The 20,196-nt window shown below is 36.5% G+C and overlaps 1 protein-coding gene across 2 annotated transcripts in view; it reads right to left on the bottom strand.

Annotated features, from left to right (window-relative positions):
• DEPDC1B (DEP domain containing 1B) overlaps positions 1-20,196 on the bottom strand; it is an 82,846-nt gene that overhangs the window by 30,074 nt on the left and 32,576 nt on the right. For both annotated transcript variants that reach the window (XM_039243821.1, XM_039243822.1), the window contains exons 3-7: positions 18,737-18,872; positions 13,767-13,894; positions 12,943-13,073; positions 10,978-11,025; positions 6,533-6,673 (exon numbers count right to left, since the gene is read on the bottom strand). In XM_039243821.1, coding sequence (XP_039099752.1) covers positions 6,533-6,673; positions 10,978-11,025; positions 12,943-13,073; positions 13,767-13,894; positions 18,737-18,872 — 584 coding nt within the window. The remainder of the gene's footprint in view (positions 1-6,532; positions 6,674-10,977; positions 11,026-12,942; positions 13,074-13,766; positions 13,895-18,736; positions 18,873-20,196) is intronic.

The raw sequence follows: 20,196 nt of genomic DNA on the forward strand, positions 1-20,196 counted from the left end.
AGGCTTTTTTTCAAAATTTTTTACTACAACTAAAATTAAGAAATATATATTACGTCACAGTATATATACATATATGTAGATATTTAAAACAAAGTCCATAAACATACCTACTATGCACAATGTACTCTGATATTTGTATAGTATTCTGTCTTTTTCTTTAACACTGTTCTACTATAGAGAATTAACATCCAACACAGTTTCTGAAAGAGTGGCTTACAGACTCCTGAGTTTGAACTGAGGCTCCTGTAATAACACACATCCAGGAATACACAGCCAGAGCCAGAAAGATATTCTGGTCAGAGTTCAGGAGACAGATCAAGAATAAAAGTAAGGAGTGGAAATCCTTAACACATGGGCGATCCATGAAGTGGTATGAATGTGGTCAAAGGGAAGACATATAGGGAAAAAGCTGAGATTTGATGTGCCTGTAATACTTCAGTCCTTCTTGGTAACCAGTTCTAAGGATATTATTTTTCAATCTGTTCAAATGTCAAAGCAGGACACACTTTTAGGTCTGCTTTTGAATCCTGGAATGCTACATAATGCTTTCCTCCGTTCAAACACATGTAGGAATACGTAGATTCTCAAAAACAGTTTAATCTGATTTCTCTGTTTCTGTTTCCTAACTTCTTTTTCATTGTGCTGACCATTACTTTATCTTTTCTTTTTTCTTTCAATAAAAGATTACTGGGCAAAAGTACATTACAGAACTCAGGGGGAAATGACTACAAGATAATTTAGTTTTAAAATACACATGATGGCGGTGGGGAGTCTGCGTGGCTCAGTCGGTTAAACGTCCGACTTCGGCTCAGGTCAGGATCTCACGGTTCATGGGTTCGAGCCCCGCATCGGGCTCTGTGCTGACAGCTAGCTCAGAGCCTGGAGCCTGTATCAGATTCTGTGTCTCCCTCTCTCTCTCTCTGACCCTCCCCTGCTCACGCTGTCTCTCTCTCTCTCTCTCAGAAATAAAAAGAATTTAAAAAAAAAAAACATTAAAAAACAAAAATTTAAAAAAATATACACATGATGGTCTACAGTTGAACTCAAAACACATCTGCAACAAGTACTATTGGATTCTTCAAGATCATAAACTATTACTGATTTTAAAAGAGCTTCTTAGGGCGTTTCAACTTCTTCGGGGTGTTTTAAGTTTTAAGAGCTTCTGAAGGATATTAGCAGGCCCTCCTCGTTTTATAAATGAAGAGTTTAAATGTGGTAACTATTTTCTTCTTTGGATTAATTTCACTTTACTCGACAAAAGTGAAAAGAGTAACTTTTCATCTTTCATCATTTCTACAACCTCAACATCATCATAAAAAAAAAAAAAAAACTGAGACTTCCTTTTCAAGAAAATGACAGAAACCTTCAGTAGCCCCAGAGGTAATGTTTCTTGCATTTCAGAATGATATACTAGGGCTTCTCCCAATCATAGATAATAAAGATCTATCACAAGTTGTTTCACATAAAATAATCTTGTTATCATTTGAGAGAAAATATGGCTAGCTAGCAACATATGATTATCCTATCTTAATTTATATATTTTGCCAATTCTTTGTATTTTTCAAAACAAGAAAAATGAAACTTAGTAGGAAAACAAGTATAACCCACTGCTTTAAGTTTCATGTTCATATCTAGAAGTATAATAGGCGTTACTGCCATTTATCAATGAAAAAACCAGGGCCTAGAAAGGCAGAGTGATTCATCAAAGTAGGTGCACTTCAGTCAACAAACCAAGTTCCTGAGTTTGGAGATGTTTCCATTGGTAAAAATAAGAATAAAATAATGAAAAGATAATAAACAATCCACCAAATAACTTAGACAATTCATCTGTGAGACTTTTTCAATCAGAGAAACATGTCATTACTTAGCCTGACAGATGAAAGATGACTGAATAAATAAGTGAATACTCAAAAAAAAAATTCCCACTGTTTCTTATGATAAAAATGAATAAAACTAAGACAATATTCTATGTGATTAGAGATGAGGTGACATTTCAGCCATGAAGACCACATGACAGGTTCAGAGCTGTCCGTGCTTTGGATGACACCTACCTTTGTCACCCTTCTTCCCATTCTCCAGTGGTTACATCAGATTTCCATTCTCAAATCATTACAAACACAAATTTTTATTTTTGTAAAGTAGAAATGATATTTCCACTAACATATGCAATGTTATCAATAAGCGAGGAGCTTCAAAAAAGAAGTGAAATATGAAGACTTTTGAAAGAGCCCAGCATTTCCCGAAAGGCCAGTGGGATCATGTCTGTTCAGCCAGAGAATGAGAGACTCAGAAGACTCAAGTTTTCAAATAACCAAAGGAAAAAAAAAAGTCAGTTTCATTTTCACTAAGAAAAGGTATAAAAAAGAAAAGGTTTATATTAAGGCAATAGAATTTAGACTATATATCAACTGGTAAGAACTCCCTGCCTAAACAAAGACATACCAAGAGGGACTATGTCTCTAGTGGCTTTTAAGTAAAGATATGCAAGTCACTTTGTGAATTGCTTAAAAGTAGACACAGATTCACCTATGCACAAGATGATGCCCTTTCCTGCATGAACAGTCCCAAACTGCTATAGCACTTTTATGACTTCTTTTGCTTTTATGATGGAAAAAGTCCTTCACCTACCCAACATCAGAGAAGTATCAACTATATTTTAGAGGTGCATTATTTTACATTTAATTCTCTAATTCAGCTGGAATTTATTCTCATGAATAGTATGAGAAAAGTCTTAATTTTTGCCCCCAAAAGCCTTATCAGCTATCCTAGTGATTATTGGTATATTTACAAATAGCTTAGGTATTCTGTTATAGCCAGGGTATATATAGATACTTCCCTAAATTGCTATCTTGAAGGAGCACTTTATTCTGGCCATTGACATAACAGAAATTATTTTATTTGGAGGTGATTCAAAATCCTTACCTTGGCCCATCTACATCTTCAAAAGCTCCAGACATAAGCTCTGGGTTCTCAGAGCAGAGAGCACCACTAGCAAGAACTTTGAACTAACATGGGCAAGAGCCCTCTGTCTGGTCAAGCATACCAACTAGGCACCCTCTGGGAAAAAAAAAAAACAAAAAACAAAAAAACACTGTTTTACCTCAAGAATTACCACAGGATACAGATCCTGAGATAACTTGAAGAAACTAAGAGCAAGAGGTAATAAGTCCAAGATAGCACATAGCTCCAGAGGATCTCCTAGCAGTCATCAGACAAAAGAACGAAAGAATGAAAAGTTGACCCTTATAGAGCTCTCTAGATTAAAAAAAAACATAGATCTCAACTATTTAGTTTGATAATCCAGTATACAATCAATCTAGTGAATTTCGATGATATTTTCTAAACCTGACATTTAGAAGGTAGGGAGCAGCAAAGAGCTACTCAGTATTCTAGCCTCTGAGCAAATAAACCAGGAGGCGAAAGCCCAAGTGCCTGCAGGGGCAGACAAAAGGGATAAAGGAGCAAAGAGTCCGGTGAACTTGGCTTCAGAGTGTGAGAAGCAGTGGGAAGCACTGCATATTGGAGTCTGTGTCCCTGGAACACGTGCTCCTTCTAGTGGTGGCACTAGCCACACAGATGCAGCAGTCTGTGCCCAGGAAAATTCAAGCCCAGAGCTGCCACGTTTTCTACTTTTTCTCTTCACAAATTTACAAATTCTTACGTGAATTTCCTCTTCCAGTTTGGCAATTAATTACACTTTCTTTTTAAAACACACAGGTAGGGGTGCCTGGGTGGCTGTCAGTTGAGCGTCTGACTTGAGCTCAAAGTCATGATCTTGCAGTTTGTGAGTTCAAGCCCCGGTTTGGGCTCTGTGCTGACAGCTCAGAACCTGGAGCCAGATTCTGTGTCTCCTTCTCTCTGCCCCTTTCCCGCTTGTGCTCTGTCTCTCTCTCACTCACTCTCTTCTTCTCTCTCAAAAGTAAATAAACATTAACAAAACAAAAAAACAAAGCAAAACACAGAGGCCAAATCAAATGTATTTATTAGTCAGATTTGGCCCAAAGATCACCAGTGTGGGAACTCAGATCATAACATTATACCACCCACAAGTCACCCAACTGTCCAAACACCATCCCCTGCTGCCAAACCCTTTTGTGCTTTCTATGTGTCTCCATTTGTCCTCAATATGACAAATTACAGCAAGCTACAGAGCTCAAATGATTCCAGGGCACACAAGGAAAGTGAGTGAAGGATGCTACATCATCTCATTCACCTCTAATTTAAGAGTCAGCCAAACTCTATTGTAATAAGAAACTGCCATTTTGGAAATGAACAGTAATTATTAAATACAGCTATGTTGTTTGGTCAGACTGCTGACCCAAATTAAATCATTTTCTAGTGATTAAAGAGTAATTCTTACATCTCCCCAAAAATAATGTTTCTTTTTTTTGTTTGTTTGGTTTTTGTTTGGTTATGTTTTGGTTTGTTTGTTTAAGATCTCTTAGATATTTTTTCCAGTACCAATAACTAACGGCTCTCAAAGTCACAGCTTTTGCATCAAGCTAGCATTATTTCATTCTAGAAGCAAAAGAATAAACCTCAAAAAATCCATTAATTAAACTGAAAATCATTTCCACTGAAAATGCTATAGGATTTTTAGCTTCTACACAAAGAATGCTGACTACCTACTTTATTACTTACTTACCTAATAGCATCCTACTGCAGTCCATGTAAGTCAAAAGGTTTGAAGAAGTGAGTCAACCACACCAAGATTCAACCTATATATCTGCTTTGTACATATCTACGTATAATACCTTTTCCCACAGACTCTTACTAGGATTACTGTAGTAGATGATATTTATTGATTATATAATGAACAAATTTATGATAATCTAGAAGTCTTTGTATTTCTTCTTTTACTACATAAGGATCTAAAATATATGGTTTTCAATGCAGGGTGTCTCAAACATGTTCACTTGAAAAGGACTGGATCAGAGAAGGATAAAAAATCTTGACTACCCTTACACATTAGTCTATTCTTGCTGATAATTAACTGCCATAAATTCTCTAATCTATCCATCCTTCTCCACCCTAAATCCTGTATTAAGTGATATTTTAGAGGACAGCTGATTCTGACATCAATTTGGTAGTAATCAGCTTTAATTCCTAGCAGAGAATAAATGAACAATTATGGTAGAATAGACCAGTGACGTCATAAACACAGTTGATTCAAACTGGAATCTGTTCTCTAAAAAAAGTTCCATGTACTTATGTTTCCAAGCAGATCATTTTTACTACAGAACATTGTGAAAATGGAAAATGAGAAGAAAACCTAAGTAATTTTTATTCCAGTCTTTAGAACTCTTATTTTACCAGTGGCACAATAGCAGTAATTGCCTAAAAGAATCTACTCAGTGAGTCCAAATGCATATTAAACAACAGCAAGTATGCATCATTAGGTATGATGTTCAAAAGGACACAAGCACTCGATCTTCTGGTTGAAAACAAAACACCAAGATGTCCCAGTGGTCTCAAACCCCTGTTAACAGGCCTAATCCTTTCATCTGTTCCCAGTGTTAATCCCTCTAAAAACAAACTCATTCTTATGCACATGATTTATAGTTATAGTATTTTGTTTCTTCTTATCAGAAAACTTACAGAAACTTAAAATTTAAAGTAATGTGCTATGAGATCAGGTAAATTGCTCAAATATTGCTGACAGTTATTTCATTAGGACACTGTGGTGGCATCCATACTTTCCAAGAAGAAAAGATGGAAAGGAGAAAGGGAAGAGAAGAGAAGAGATAGGAAGGGAAGGGAACGGAAGGGAAGGAGGCTAAACCCCACAGTACTCAGGAACAAGAGCGTGCAAATTCCTACAAATTTACATAACAGAGTATGATACCCACACAATAATCGGTCATTAAAGGCAAACAATAAAACAATAATATTTATTGAACAACCACAATAGCAACAGGAAAATCTGATATCCAAGAAGAAAGGAACAATATCAAAAAGGCCTATAGCAATAACATTGATTTTTGTCCCCTTTCTACCCCGCTTTTATGACACTGTAAATTCTGACATATAGATCTTTGTGAAGAATAATAACAAGCTTCAGAGAATGATGAAGTTATTATATTTATTTTTCATGTCACACATAACAAACAGCCCTACAGAAACCTGTTCCTTCTATGAAAAGAAATTAGATTTCTAAATGAAAATCTGTCTCCCATATATGACTGTTCTCGAAGGCACATTCAGAGTTGTAGATCTACTTAAACAGTAAATGTCAAATTGACATTCTTCTCTACCAAAGAAGTTACACTGTTTTGCACAAAAGTGACACAGAGCATATTATTCTTTCTTAAGAAGTAAAAACGATTGGCCCTTGCTTTGAGCTTCTTAGCAGAGCTTAACAATTTCTTTTCCTCCTTCACAGAGCAGGACCGTAACTAGGCAAGCACCTCATCCGTTTTTTATTTCAGAAACGCTATGGAGGTTTGACTAATGGAAATCTCAAGACACTAGAAAACGAAAATGATTCAGTATCAATAATACAGACACACATTCATTATATATTCCAACTTACCTAATACACTGACAAAGGCATCAAAAAGATGAAACGTAAGCAGAGGCTCTTTCAAGTGACCATAGTAATCTGCTATAGTTTTAAAGACATCTTTTTCAAATCCTAAATACATAGGCTGCTTCATATCTGAACAGTTAGGCCCTGTTTAAAAAAAAAAAAAAGAGAGAGAGAGAGAGAGAAGAAACATTACTGGGATGATCACATAAAGATTAGTTTCTGTGTGTACAGATCTTCAAGATCACAAAAGTTTTCATGGGGAAAATTGATGTTATATAAAAGGACTTTATACATTTGCTTACACAAATACTCTTTATGTCTAAATCTAAATCTATTATAAAACAAGAAGGAAAATCACTGGCTTACTTGCATTTTAAAAGAAACCCACTCTTTCTTTTATATCCTTCTGAAAGGCATTTTTATTAAATGTATACGATGATTATTTTCTTTGAAATATTCGATGTTTTCCTAGGCTTGACACAGTTGGCCAACATTAAAAAGCAATATTCAAAGCTTTTCAGTATTTTATCATTGCTATATTATGAAATCTTAGAATCAGAGTTGAGTTAATCAATTCCCACCTCTAAACTATTTCAGACTAATAAACACTCTTTTTCTTAAAGATATTCTAAAAAGGAGATTTTATACTGTGTCCTGTGATTCATTCTGATTACAAAACCCTATTTGATCCCTAACCAACCTTCAAAAGATAATGTATCAAGCAGAGCATATTCCAAAGTTAGGGTAACAATAAGAAGCCTGGAACAATGTGGTCCCAGCCATATCCCATGGAGACAGCAAGGCAAAGATCCAGTTATATCTGGCACCAAAGAGGAACAAGAAGAAATGCCTAGCTCTCTACAGATATAGCAGCAAATGCCCCCCAAGAATCCACACAAAAACCATAGAATGACACTGCCAAGTGGAGAGACAAACCAGAGATGCATGTGCCTTGGGGAAAGGGCAAGTGGTCTCATAAGGGGGAGTTTGGCTAGTCTTCTCAATTTCTGTGACAGCGTGGAAGAGAGAAGTGCAAGTGCACTGGCCAGTTCTGGGCCAGCAGCACACAAGACTAAACAACTAGATCCAAACAGAGCTCTATCCTCAGGAGAGCAAAAGATAAAGCCAATAAAAACTGAAAGAAAGCCTTCCACCAGCACCACTGTAACTAAAGAGAAAGGGTCAAACTAAAAAGAACAGATAAACATTCTGGGCCTTCACATTTCAAGGCTAATAGGACAAAATGAAAATGGCTTTTTGTTGGTCCTCCCTTAAAAACCCTCTTACCTTTTAATACTCTGTATACTTCTCATAAAATAACTGAATTTGATTGACTAAAATAATGAAAATTATGAAAGACTTATGTGTGGCACCATGTTAATCTGGCAGCCAACATAGCCACCATTCTTGATTGCTTCCTCCTTTGAAATAACCCAAGCTTCATCGATTGAAATAATTAGTTTAATGTCTCAGTAATCCATATTGTGGTAAATTACTCCCTCCCAAGATAAGCATGTGGTTGATTGTAAGCAGCTGTATCCCTGTAGAAACATTTCATCATTCTGGTGAAAAATATGCAAAAACAAAACAAAAAAAGTTTCCATACAAATGCAAATGCATGGTAGGCCTTATGAGAGGAGGCCATATTTCTAAGATCTTCTGTTTCTTAATCATCTTGAACTTCAGAATAGCTTTTATAAATGTTATTTCTGACAGATCTTGAAAAAGAGTTGTATCTGTTTTTTTACTTGAACCCTTGCAATATAGATGCACAAAGAAGAAAAACACAGTTAACCTGGCTTTGTATTTAGTACCAGTTCATTATCCTATGACCAACCACGAAGCTGGCCAACAAGGAAAGTACAAAGGCCTATGTGTACATGGTCTACCAAGGGGCCTCAGAGAAAGAGGTAGGCAGCAAATTTACAGAAAAGGGGGCAAGAGGCCTTCCAAACATCATCTAAGTCAGCCATTCTATCCTTTCTGTCCCTTATTACATGACTATATTGGGAATCTAGACTCAATAAGGATGAGAAGGATAAGGAACAGGTCATGACTTTGATAGACTCAGAGTAAATTCAAGGGGCCAAGGAGTATTTGGAAAACTTAATAATTTCACAAAACTATTCAAAAGGATGTTCTTGTCCTTTGGTCATCTTTTTTGTCTTAGACACAAAAGTAAGCATTTCTATGGATATACCAACTATCTGTAAAACGTGATATATGTTAGACATGTTCCTGTTCCCAAGAATTTCCACCTAATAATATAACACCACCACACACAGAGAACATTAGTAAGTTGCTCTTTACATCTTTCTTCTCCATTGATAAGTAATTCCAGTTATTCTAATATTCCTGCAGAAGTTTTTGTGCCTAAAAGTATACATCTTACTGGTGGGAAAAATTATACTCTTCACAATGTTTTGACCATCATTGAAAAATCTGTATCATAATCCCACCTTAATATTCGTTATACAACATATTATAGCCTAGATTTGTCATACTGGCTTCTTCTATTCTTTCCCAGTTCATCAATTATCAAATCCTTGGTTTGCCAGGAATTTAAAAATGGGTAATTTAACTTTGCATTTAGACCTTCTATCTCATCATTGCCAACTCTGGCCAAAGATATAATTTAAATTTAATTTACCTCAAATGGTTGAATGGAAACAAAAAGCACTCTATCCAACTAAAAACCACTCTACATCTCAGAGGTTCCAAAATATTAACCAAAACCAATGAAAATTTAATAGTTAAACACAGAGAACTTTGGCTTTCACACAAGCTAATAATTGGTATTCATATTCAGAATGACAGTATATAATCATTGTCCACATATTATGACTGAGATTACCTACAGTAAGTTGCCTTGTTATCTTAATTTCATTCTATAATCACACAAAACTAACACTAATTAAATAAATCATTCAGGGTCTATTAACTCAAAATTTTATTACATCTGTCTTTGTACATGCTAGTCCTACCTAAAAGGTACCTCTATCAGGCCATCTGTGAGGCTTAAAGGTCTCATAGGCCAAATATCACCATTATTAGTCAGCCAAAAGAACTAGAATTCTTCTCATTAAAATCACTTGTTGGGGTTAAGCCATTAACCATTAGAATCCCTTCTTTGGGTTATACCTTCTAAAAAATCTACAGAAAAAAAAGACAATGTTAGTGAGATACTGTAATACATTTGTCACAGTGTCTACGATATCAGATGACGTGGATATCATATGCCTATGAAATGGACGGTGCATGCCTATGAAAATCCTCAGAAGGACCACCATAATCCAGGCCCCCTCATTTTACATCCAATTACTGAAACAGTCCTTCTTGTTTCTCCACATGCAAGTTCTCCTTGCAAGCCATCCTGCTTATCAGTCAGACTAGTCTAAACATCTCTTTCCCACTTAAACTGGTGACCCATAAAAAGCCAATAGTAGATAGGATCTGCTGAGCAAATGGAGATGTAAATATAGGGCATATTTAAGGATATGTTTTAGGAATAAAATATATGCTTTTTTAAAATATAATTTATTGTCACACTGGCTTACATACAACACCCAGATCTCGCCCCAACAAGTGCCCTCCTCAGTGCCCATCACCCACTTTTCCCTCTCTCCCACCCCCCATCAACCTTCAGCTTGTTCTCTGTATTTAAGTGTCTCTTATGGTTGGCCTCCTTCCCTCTCTGTTTGTAATTTTCTTTTCCCCTTCCCCTTCCCCATGGTCTTCTGTTAAGTTTCTCAAGATCCATATGAGTGAAAACATATGGTATCTGTCTTTCTCGGCCTGACTTATTTAACTTAGCATAATACCCTCCAATTCATTGGGGCAAATGGCAAGATTTCATTCTTTCACATTGCCAAGTAGTATTCCATTGTATAGATAAACCACATCTTCTTGATCCATTCATCAGTTGATGGACATTTAGGCTCTTTCCATAATTTGGCTACTGTTGAAAGAGTGGCTATAAACATGGGGGTACATGTATCCCTATGCATCAGCACTCCTGTATCCCTTGAGTAAATTTCCAGCAGTGCTATTGCTGGGTCATAGGGTAGTTCTATTTTTAATTAAAATATATGCTTTAGAAATAAAAATGTATAAACTGTCAACAGGCAGCTATCTGTATAGTATTATATTCAATATTACTAATTTTTCTTTATTGTGATGAAACAGTCAGAAGAAGTAGTATGGACAAATCTGTAGTGTGATTACAAGTATGAAGAAAAAGCAGCACAAAATTCCTTTATAAATGTTCTATAACTTAGCCCTTTCACCAAGTCACAAATTCATCACTAAAAGCACACAAGTCCCAAAATAAGTAACTGCCAGTCTCACAGGTGTCAAATCAATGTTCAGGCCATTGAGCAAAAATATTTTCTAATTCAGGGCACTAATTTCTGTTAACCTCACAAAACTGGAGGATAATTAGTACTTACAATTTGCCAAACACTTCATAGCTGACAGTACCCAATGAGGAAGTTCTTCTGCAAAGAAAAGAAAATAAAAAGAAGATATTTTACTCAACTACATATAATTCAAAAAATTGTATACATACATAGTATCATAAGAATATATAACCTACCCAAATAATATGAAACATATCTGCTAATTACAAACCACAAATCACCTATTAATATAGCCAAATGTTTAAAAAAAATGGAAATTTTCCTGTAGCAGCAGCGTTCCAACATATGCTTTTATAAACCATGCCTATAAATCTCTCTAAGGGTAAGATGCACCTTTTGAAGCTTTGATGAAAAGTAGAAATCTGACAGTTTATTCCAAAGAAACAAACGAACAAAACCAGTTATCCTAAGAATTAAAGAAGGAAAAGAAAAACCAGAAAAAGTAAAAATATTAATCATCAATTATATTTGTGAATTCAGTTCACCAAATACCTAAAAAAAAAAAAAAAAAGGTAAAATCTGTATATCCAATGTCCTATATAAGTATCATTTTACACATTTCAATTTTCAAAATGTTTCAGGGCAAGAAAGTTCTACTGATACACTAATATAGGCTATTCCTTTTAGGACAGCCTTAAAATAATAACTGTTAACACCGTTATAAAAAATCCCAGCTGAGCCTTTTTTCCTGAGTCTCTCCCTTCCTGGCACTGGCAGAGACCTCTGATGAGATGGACCACCATTCATGTTTCCCCTGCTCCACTCTCTAAAACCTGCAGAGATGCTGGTTGAACCTGAGGCTCTTCTTTCTGAAGAATGTGATAAGACAAAAGATGACTGGTCATCTAAGTGGTAGGTGAAAGTATTCATGTTTGCAGCAGTCAAAGAATGTGGAAGGATTTTAGATATATTTCAAAGGCAATACCTCCTTCATTCTACGTAACTTAATTTTATATGTTGATATTAAACCTGACAACTCACGAGGTCACAAATTCATGTGCTTCCTTAATGTCCTCCAATCCCAATACAGGGGCTATATAAAAGAAGTGTTTCAAATTTCAATGACACATTCTGTTCCTGACAGGAACCATGGCCTAGAAAAACCTCTTCCCCTCTCACAGCAGCTAAGGTTCCTTCTGGTAGAGTTCCATTTTGCTGCCCAGGAGACTCTAGCCCTAAACTTAATAATAATTTATAAAAACTCCAAAAGTACTACACCATTTTCCCACATCCAAAGGTCATTCTAGTTCCAGCTATTACCAGGACCAAGGGTTGGAAGTAAAGGAAGAACCATTCAAAAAAATCCATCTAATTCTGGTCCATCCCTGACCCAAGAGAAGAAAGCTTTAAAATCAGTTTGGGGATTCTGGCCCACCATGCATACCGTGACCTTATTTTTTCAAACAAAAAAACCAGGATAGGTAGCTGCTTAATGTCTTTTTTTCCTGATTTGTAAACCGGCTTGGAAGAAAAGGTATGAAGAAACTGAAGCACCTACAGCATTTAAAGAACTACCTTTATTAATGACAGTAACAACAACAAAAATGGCATAAACCAAGACTATTATGGAAAATCTACCATAGAGATGCCATAATGAAAAGGTCGGTGAGAATCTAAAATCAGTCAGACTCACCTGAAACCTAAAATCAGTCTCCAAGACCCAGTTGCAAACTGACTTAAGCAATCAGATCTTAAACCTACTTATTTTTCAGGGATTTTCTGTGAATAATACAGAACCACTTAATTCCCAGTGTGGCTAACACTGAACTAGCCTCTGGATGGACTGTGCTGAGGCTTTGACTCCTGGATATTCACCTTTCTATGACATGTCCTTAATCCACACAATCATTTAAAAGGCATGAAAGTGAGACAAGGCTATGTATAATGAGGAGGTACATTGACTGAGGGTTTGGAGAATGGTCAAAAAGAAGCCGAGGGACCTGTGCAGCCAGCATAGTGGGTCAAATGGGACCACAATGGTTTTTATGCACTTACTTGACTTGTCATCAAGGATGACAACTCCCTGCTTGCTCACGCTATATACATTATGGATGATGAACTTGGAGTTGACCAGTTTACTATCTAGGACTTCTTCCAAAGAATCCAGACCAAGAACTTTCTGTAAACTGAAAAGACATATGGTAATTAATTACTTTTAAAAAATCATTATTACCCAAAAACCTGACATGTAAAAGATCAATCTTCAAAATGTGCTGCTTTCAGACATTTTACACAATCTTTGGCAAAAAGAAAAGAAAAAAAATATGATGAAACAAATTTAAAAGTACCTTGGGCCATTAACATATTGCTTCACTACTTTAATATCATAACACCTTAAATGCCAGGAAAATGATTTCATAAGAAACGATAAAAAGAGAAAATACCTTAACCAATGATGGGAAACTGCAACTAGTACATCTTTGTGAGGGAAAGAAAATGCTCTATAACATTATTTACTTTAATTATCTATAATATAATAGATACTATTATATCTAGCAAGGATATCAATATACTATTATATCCTAGCAAGGATCTAGGAGATGAAATTTACCACTGTGTTTCATTAAACAAAAAACTTCAGTGTCGCTAGAAAGTTTAAGAACCTTTAAACTCCTATTCTTAACTGTCATATAAATGACAAGAGAAAATTCCCAGAATCCATTTAAATTATGTTTGCTAAGCAGCATAGCGGCAAATAATGCAAAAAGAAGCTATTAATACATAATTTCAGAAAATTATATATGCAGAGAACAGAAGAGACGCAAACTACAAAAAAAAAAAAAGCACTCCAACTTCTCATTAATATCAAATGCACGTACTATGATAATGTCATAGACTTCCATATATCTTCTACATTGGACTCCGTCAGCTGTCTGCGGTAGACCAGACGGCAGGCCGGCACCTCTCCGATAGCAATACTGTGACGCTTGTACCACATCTCAGAGTTCTAATTGCGGGGAGGGGAGAAAGAAAAAGAGAATAAATACTTCAATAGGCAGTGGTATGAGAAATTTCTTTGACTTGGTTATTTGTAATTTGATTTAAAATAATAACTAGAAATATAAACTAACTTTCTTTGCACTGACTGTAGAGAAGTATAACTGTTAAGGATCAGGTCATATTATAAATGAGTATTCATAAATTGCAAAAGAACTTTGGCAATAAGCATGACACTGCCTAGCTATTTTCTCCTGTGGGAATTCCAACTAATCAACGAGGTAGTCAGGAAATACAATTGTATTAATTCAAAACTTAGTCAAAGAATACCGATCCATATTCACACACTGTCCAAACTGAGTGAATGTTTAAAACAAAATTAAAGTCTATTACTTTCAAGAAGTCTATTTTTTATAAGCAAAAATCAAAGAAGCACAATGTTGAAAAGCAGCCCCCAGATCTTAGGCAACTACAGAAGGCAGGAAAAACAAGAGCTCCCAGAAAACTGGAGACAGTAGGAAGAAAAACTAAAATTCAGAGAGGTTAAATAATCTGCTCTACCAGTGCAACTAAGTATCTCCTTTCTCAGATAGGCTACTAGACATTTAATCCCGAAGCTTCCTTTTTATAATCACAAAGAGAAACACTGAGGTTTTACAGACAAAACATATAAGAAATCGTTTACAAAGATTTTCTGTAATAGTTTTTTACAATAGTATCGTTATAGAAAAATCTTATAAATTTGGATGAAAGGAGCAGGAAAGTTGTTTTATGATTTTGTTTTTGGAGAATTACTGAATTACAAAAGAAAGCCAAAGACCATGTGGGTTTGTGCATTTTTTTTAAGTATCTAGATTAGATGTCCATTTTTGAAGGCAGGCATGTAAGTTGCTGCATTTGCCTAGCAAATCTACTTCCAAAAGTTATCTTCAAGAAATATCATGGAGATACTTAACTATTTATCCATAAAGACACTGCCCATTATGTTGTTTACCAGAAAACTAGAAACATGGTATATATCACAGTAAGGGACTAGATACATGAAATATATTACTTTTACATCAGACAAGATGCAGATATTAAATATGATGTTGAATGTTTTTTTAAAAAAATATTTTTATTTATTTCTAGGAGAGAGAGAGAGACAGCGTGAGCAGGGGAGGGTCAGAGAGAGAGGGAGACACAGACTCAGAAACAGGCTCCAGGCTCTGAGCTGACAGTCAGCACAGAGCCCGACGCGGGGCTCGAATCCACAAACCGCGAGTTCATGACCTAAGCGAAAGTCGGACGCTCAACCGGCTAAGCCACCCAGGCGTCCCTGTCGAATGTTTAATAATATGAAAAACGATGGCTCAGTTGGTTAAACATCTGACTCCTAGTTTTGACTCAGCTCATGATCTCATGATTCATGAGTTCAAGCCCTCATCAGGCTCTGTGCTGACAGTGTGGAGACTGCATGCGATTCTCTCTCTCTCTACTCCTTCCATGTTTGCACTCTCTCTCTCTCTCCCTGTCTCTCTCAAAATAAATAAATAAACTTAAAAATAATAACATGCAAAAAAGCAAAACATTATTCTAAGTGAAGAACAAAGGCTACAAAAAGCTCAACATGATCTCATTTGGGGGGTAAAAAAAATGCACAGAAAAAAGGATACAGAAGAAAAATGTTAGCATTAATTCTCTCTGGAAGATATCACTGGTGATTTACTTTCTTTCATCTCTGCCTGAAAACAATTCTATTGAATAAGTGAATCACAGCAATAGTAGTTAACAGTTACTGACTACCTGTGGGCCAGACATCATTCGAAGCACTTTATAGATATGAACTCACTTGATTCTCACAACAAGCCTACCCCAGAGGGTACTATTATCATCTCAGTTTCACCAATATGAACACTGAGACATGAACACAATGACTAAAACAGAGAAACAAGTCCAAATAACTAGTAAATGGAGGAGCCAAGATCCAAACCCAGTAGTCTGGCTCTGGAGTCCACAATTTTACTTTCTGTACTATATTGCCCTTCAGGAAACACATTAGTTTTATTTTATTATTATTACATGTTTTTATTTATATAAGTGGCTAGGCAAGAGAAAAGACAGGTTTAAACAAAAGCCACCAAGCAAAGAGGAAGCAAAGATAGAAAGAGGAAAATAAAATAGAAGAAATGAATGAGGAGCTGAAATTCTTTAAGAAAGATGAAGCTTCTTCATTGACTATTAAGCTCATCATTCTAAAACCTATACCAAGGCCCAAGTTGGGAAACAGATCCTGCTCTGCCATCCTTGCTGTGGACAATGCTCAAGAAGTAGCAGCAGGGGCTCCTGGGTGGCTCAGTCAGTTGAGCGTCCGACTTCAGCTCAGTTCATGATCTCACAGTTTGTGGGTTCGAGCCCCGCGTCGGGCTCTGTGCTGACAACCAGCTCAGAGCCTGGAGCCTGTTTCAGATTCTGTGTCTCCCTCTCTCTCTGACCCTCCCCTGCTCACGCTCTCTCTCTCTCAGAAATAAATAAAACATTTAAAAATTAAAAAAAAAAAAAAAAAAAGCAGCAGTCGAAGCTTTGCTGGAATTACAATGAGCAGGGTTTACAATTTGCTGGAATTACAATTTGCTGGAATTACAATTTAAATACATCCAGTATTTATATTAAGCAGGAAGCACAAGAGAAGGTGAGACACAAGGATCAAAACAAATACAGGTACAGATGACCTGGGAAAGGATAAGCTTTAGGGGAAAATGGTTGATGACTCTAGGACACTGGTATACCTCAGGGCTCCTGAAAAATGCGAAAAGGAAAAGAAAAGAAAGAAGTCATTGTCACTGGAGCATTAAAGTATGCTAATGAGCACTTGGTCTTCTACAGGTGACACCAGGAATATTACAGCTTCATAGAACCAAGTGGAATAGAAAAGGGAAATTATTGTTATCGGTGACAGAAATACACATTAATTTAATATGCGATTTTATCTCCTTTGTATAAATGACATTGGATGACCTTATAATGAAAAATCAAGTCTGCTGAATAACCACCTTACCAATGGGATCCTGTAACATGCTTAAATGCAAATGTTAAAACAATGTACCTGATCTCATGGAGCTTATATTTTAATTTTCCCTAGGGCAAAAACTATCAACTAGACCTTAATTAAATACTTATTAGGAATGAATCAAAAGTCCACTCTAAGGGGCACCTGGGTGGCTTAGTCGGTTAAGCGTCTGACTTTTGCTTGGGTCATGATCTCGCGGTTTCTGGGTTTGAGCCCCACATCGGGCTCTATGCTGACTGCCAGCTCAGAGCCTGGAGCCTGTTTCAGAGTCTGTGATTCCCTCTCTCTCTCTGACCCTCCCCTGCTCACGCTGTCTCTCTCTCTCTCTCTCCTAGAAATAAATAAAAACATTTAAAAAAAAAAAAAGTCCACCCTAAGACACCTGACTTTGTTTTTTAATTAGTTTTATATTGTAGGCCTCACTAGACTATGAGTTTTTTTAGAGTAAAAACTATATCAATATTACTGTTTCTGAGGAGCCTGGCACATGCATGGCACACAGGAGACACTCAATATATCTTTATTGAATGAATAAATTAATGACTTCCAAATACGATCTTGCTTTTTAAGTTCCAGGATCATTATCTCCATCTGCCTGTAAGACCCCTCCATTTAAGACGAGCCAAGTTTATCACCAATCATATTTAAATCCAAATTCATCACCATCCTGACAAACCAGCAAGCCCTAAAAGGAGTTCTTATTTCTGTCATTAGTGCCACTCTCTTTCTAGAATTATCTTTGATAAAGCCTAAACTTCTTAGCTATTCTCTTCAAACTGAGAATACAATCTCTTTAAAAAAACAAATGCTTTTTCTTTTAATTACATTGCTAAAAATGTTTACATCCTATCTTTGCAAACAAACGTATGAACTAGACATCTAATGCTAAGACTAACTTAAAGCACTGGTGTGAGATATAATTCTTTTAATTTTTTTAACGTTTTATTTATTTCTGAGAGAGAGACAGTGTAAGCAGGGGAGAGTTAGAGAGAGAGGGAGATACAGAAACTAAAGCAGACTCCAGTCTCTGAGCTGGCTGTCAGCACAGAGCCTGACAGGGGCTCGAACCCACGAACTATGAGATCATGACCTGAGCCAAAGTTGGACACTTAACCGACTGAGTCACCCAGGCACCCCATGGTGTGAGTATAATTCTTAAAAAATGCCATATAAAAGTTTTTCTTTGTAGTTTATTTTTTAATATTGTCTCAATCATGGTAGTCTTCTACTGGGAATGTTTAAGGAAAATGTACCCCCAAAATTAGTTTATTCTACAATATGCCTAGGTTTTTCAAAACTAGCAGAATGTACCTTTGTTCATCTATAGCATCAGGGGTCATTCCACAATACTTCACATCCTAACCCTCTCACTTTCAGTTGGTAATAGGACAAAATTCAGGAGAGACAAAGAGGGAGAAGAGTAAATTCTGGAACACAAGAGAAAGGGAGTTTGTCACAGAAACCTGCTTGCTCTGAACATATGAAAATAGCTACCATATATATGTCAGTGCCAACATGCAAGAGTGAAAAAGTTCAACAGCTAATCCTTCCCTGCTACAGTTCTCTCATCTATTGATATGTACGATGTTATTTTAAAGTACTTTCAGATCATTGTTCCCAAGGAACCAGCAGAAAGAAGACTAAGGCTGGTGGTTCACAGATCAGATCCTATTTTTGGTCGCCGTTAGACTCGCCCGCAGCCGCAGCCACCACACCACCATTACAGCTGACGCCCCCGCCGCCGCCACCACCACCACCACTCCATCCTGACCATCCCACCCAATCTTATAGTAACACACTTACCATCACAACTGGCCTCACCGGGATGTTTTCTTGTGACGTCCCTGGTGGGGGGTCATTCCACTCCGGAAACTTTATAACATCCTTTGGGTAAGTAGGCTTCTTTGGATATGGTTTCAGGGGTGAAGAAGGAGGAAATCTAAACACCGAGAAGGAAATCTCTATTGTTGCAGTCAATGGGAGACACAGATACTTTAACAATAGTCCCCGTTTCTTGTATCCTTGAGAATTTATATAATTCCAAGCTTCAGATAATAAATGAATTCACACTCAAATTATTACACATGGCTAACTGTATCCAATAGATGATTTTTTTCAATATTCATTCATTATGCCTATGAGAAAACATTTATGAAGAAAAACAGGAATCCATCCTGTGAGACATTATTAAATAAGTAAATAAAATTTATTCTCTTATCAAATGATTTTCATCATTACAGATGTTCTAAATGGGCTGCTGGGGCAAGCCATTTCTCCACCCAGCTGGAAATCCCTAGCACCTCGTAACTCTCTGAAATGTACGGGTGGTTAAGTGTGCAAAAGAAAATATGGACAGATGAATCCTCAGTGATACTTGCTGAGGAAGAGTATACCAGCAGAAGACGCTTAGCCTAATGTTCATTTTTATAACTATTTCAAAAGAAGATTAATTAATCATCTTTCCCTTGAATATGGAACACTTCACAGTGAGATGGAAGATGCCTCAGTCCTGGAGGAGATGAAAGCTGTCCAATGTCCTTCTGCCTTTTGATACCCTCCTCTGTCTCTCTGCCTCCGAGTCATTGGTAGCATCACTCCTTGAACTAACACAGAGAAGCCTAAATATACTAACTCTCTTTAAATCAGTCTAGACTATAGGAAAACATATACTCCTCAAAATTCTTTCTTATAAAGAAAAACAAAGGTAACTAAATACATATTTTCCTCAGAGTAACTTTTCCTGTTAGTTTGTTAGAAAAAGATAGGCTGCATTGCATTGAAAAAATTAACACAAGAACTCTAGTTCTTAATGTTGACATGGATGTCAGTAAGTAGTTTACTTTTTATTTTTTTAAGCAAAAATAAAGGTTTAAAATCTCATCTATGATACCTGCAGGAAAAATAATCCAAATAAACTATAAAGATCTTACTGTTAAGGCAAATGCAGACAGAAGTAAAGAATTTTTAAATGCCTATAGTTTACCAAAAGAATTTATACTGAGGTGAATCAGAAGAATCACAAATAATAAGGACATTGGAGAAACATTTCAAAAACAGTCACAATAAACTTGATAACGAATGGCTAGAGGTGCCTGAGTGGCTCAGTCAGTTAAGCGTCCAACTTTGGCTCAGGTCATAACCTTGTGGTTCCCAGGTTCGAGCTCTGTGTCTGGCTCCATGCTGACAGCTCAGAGCCTGGAGCCTGCTTTGGATTCTGTGTCTTCCGCTCTCACTGTCCCTCACCTACTTGCACTCTGTCTCTC

Source organism: Hyaena hyaena, unplaced genomic scaffold, assembly GCF_003009895.1.
Source record: "Hyaena hyaena isolate Hyena2069 unplaced genomic scaffold, ASM300989v1 scaffold_232, whole genome shotgun sequence".
In the NCBI taxonomy this organism is placed as follows: Eukaryota; Metazoa; Chordata; class Mammalia; order Carnivora; family Hyaenidae; genus Hyaena; species Hyaena hyaena.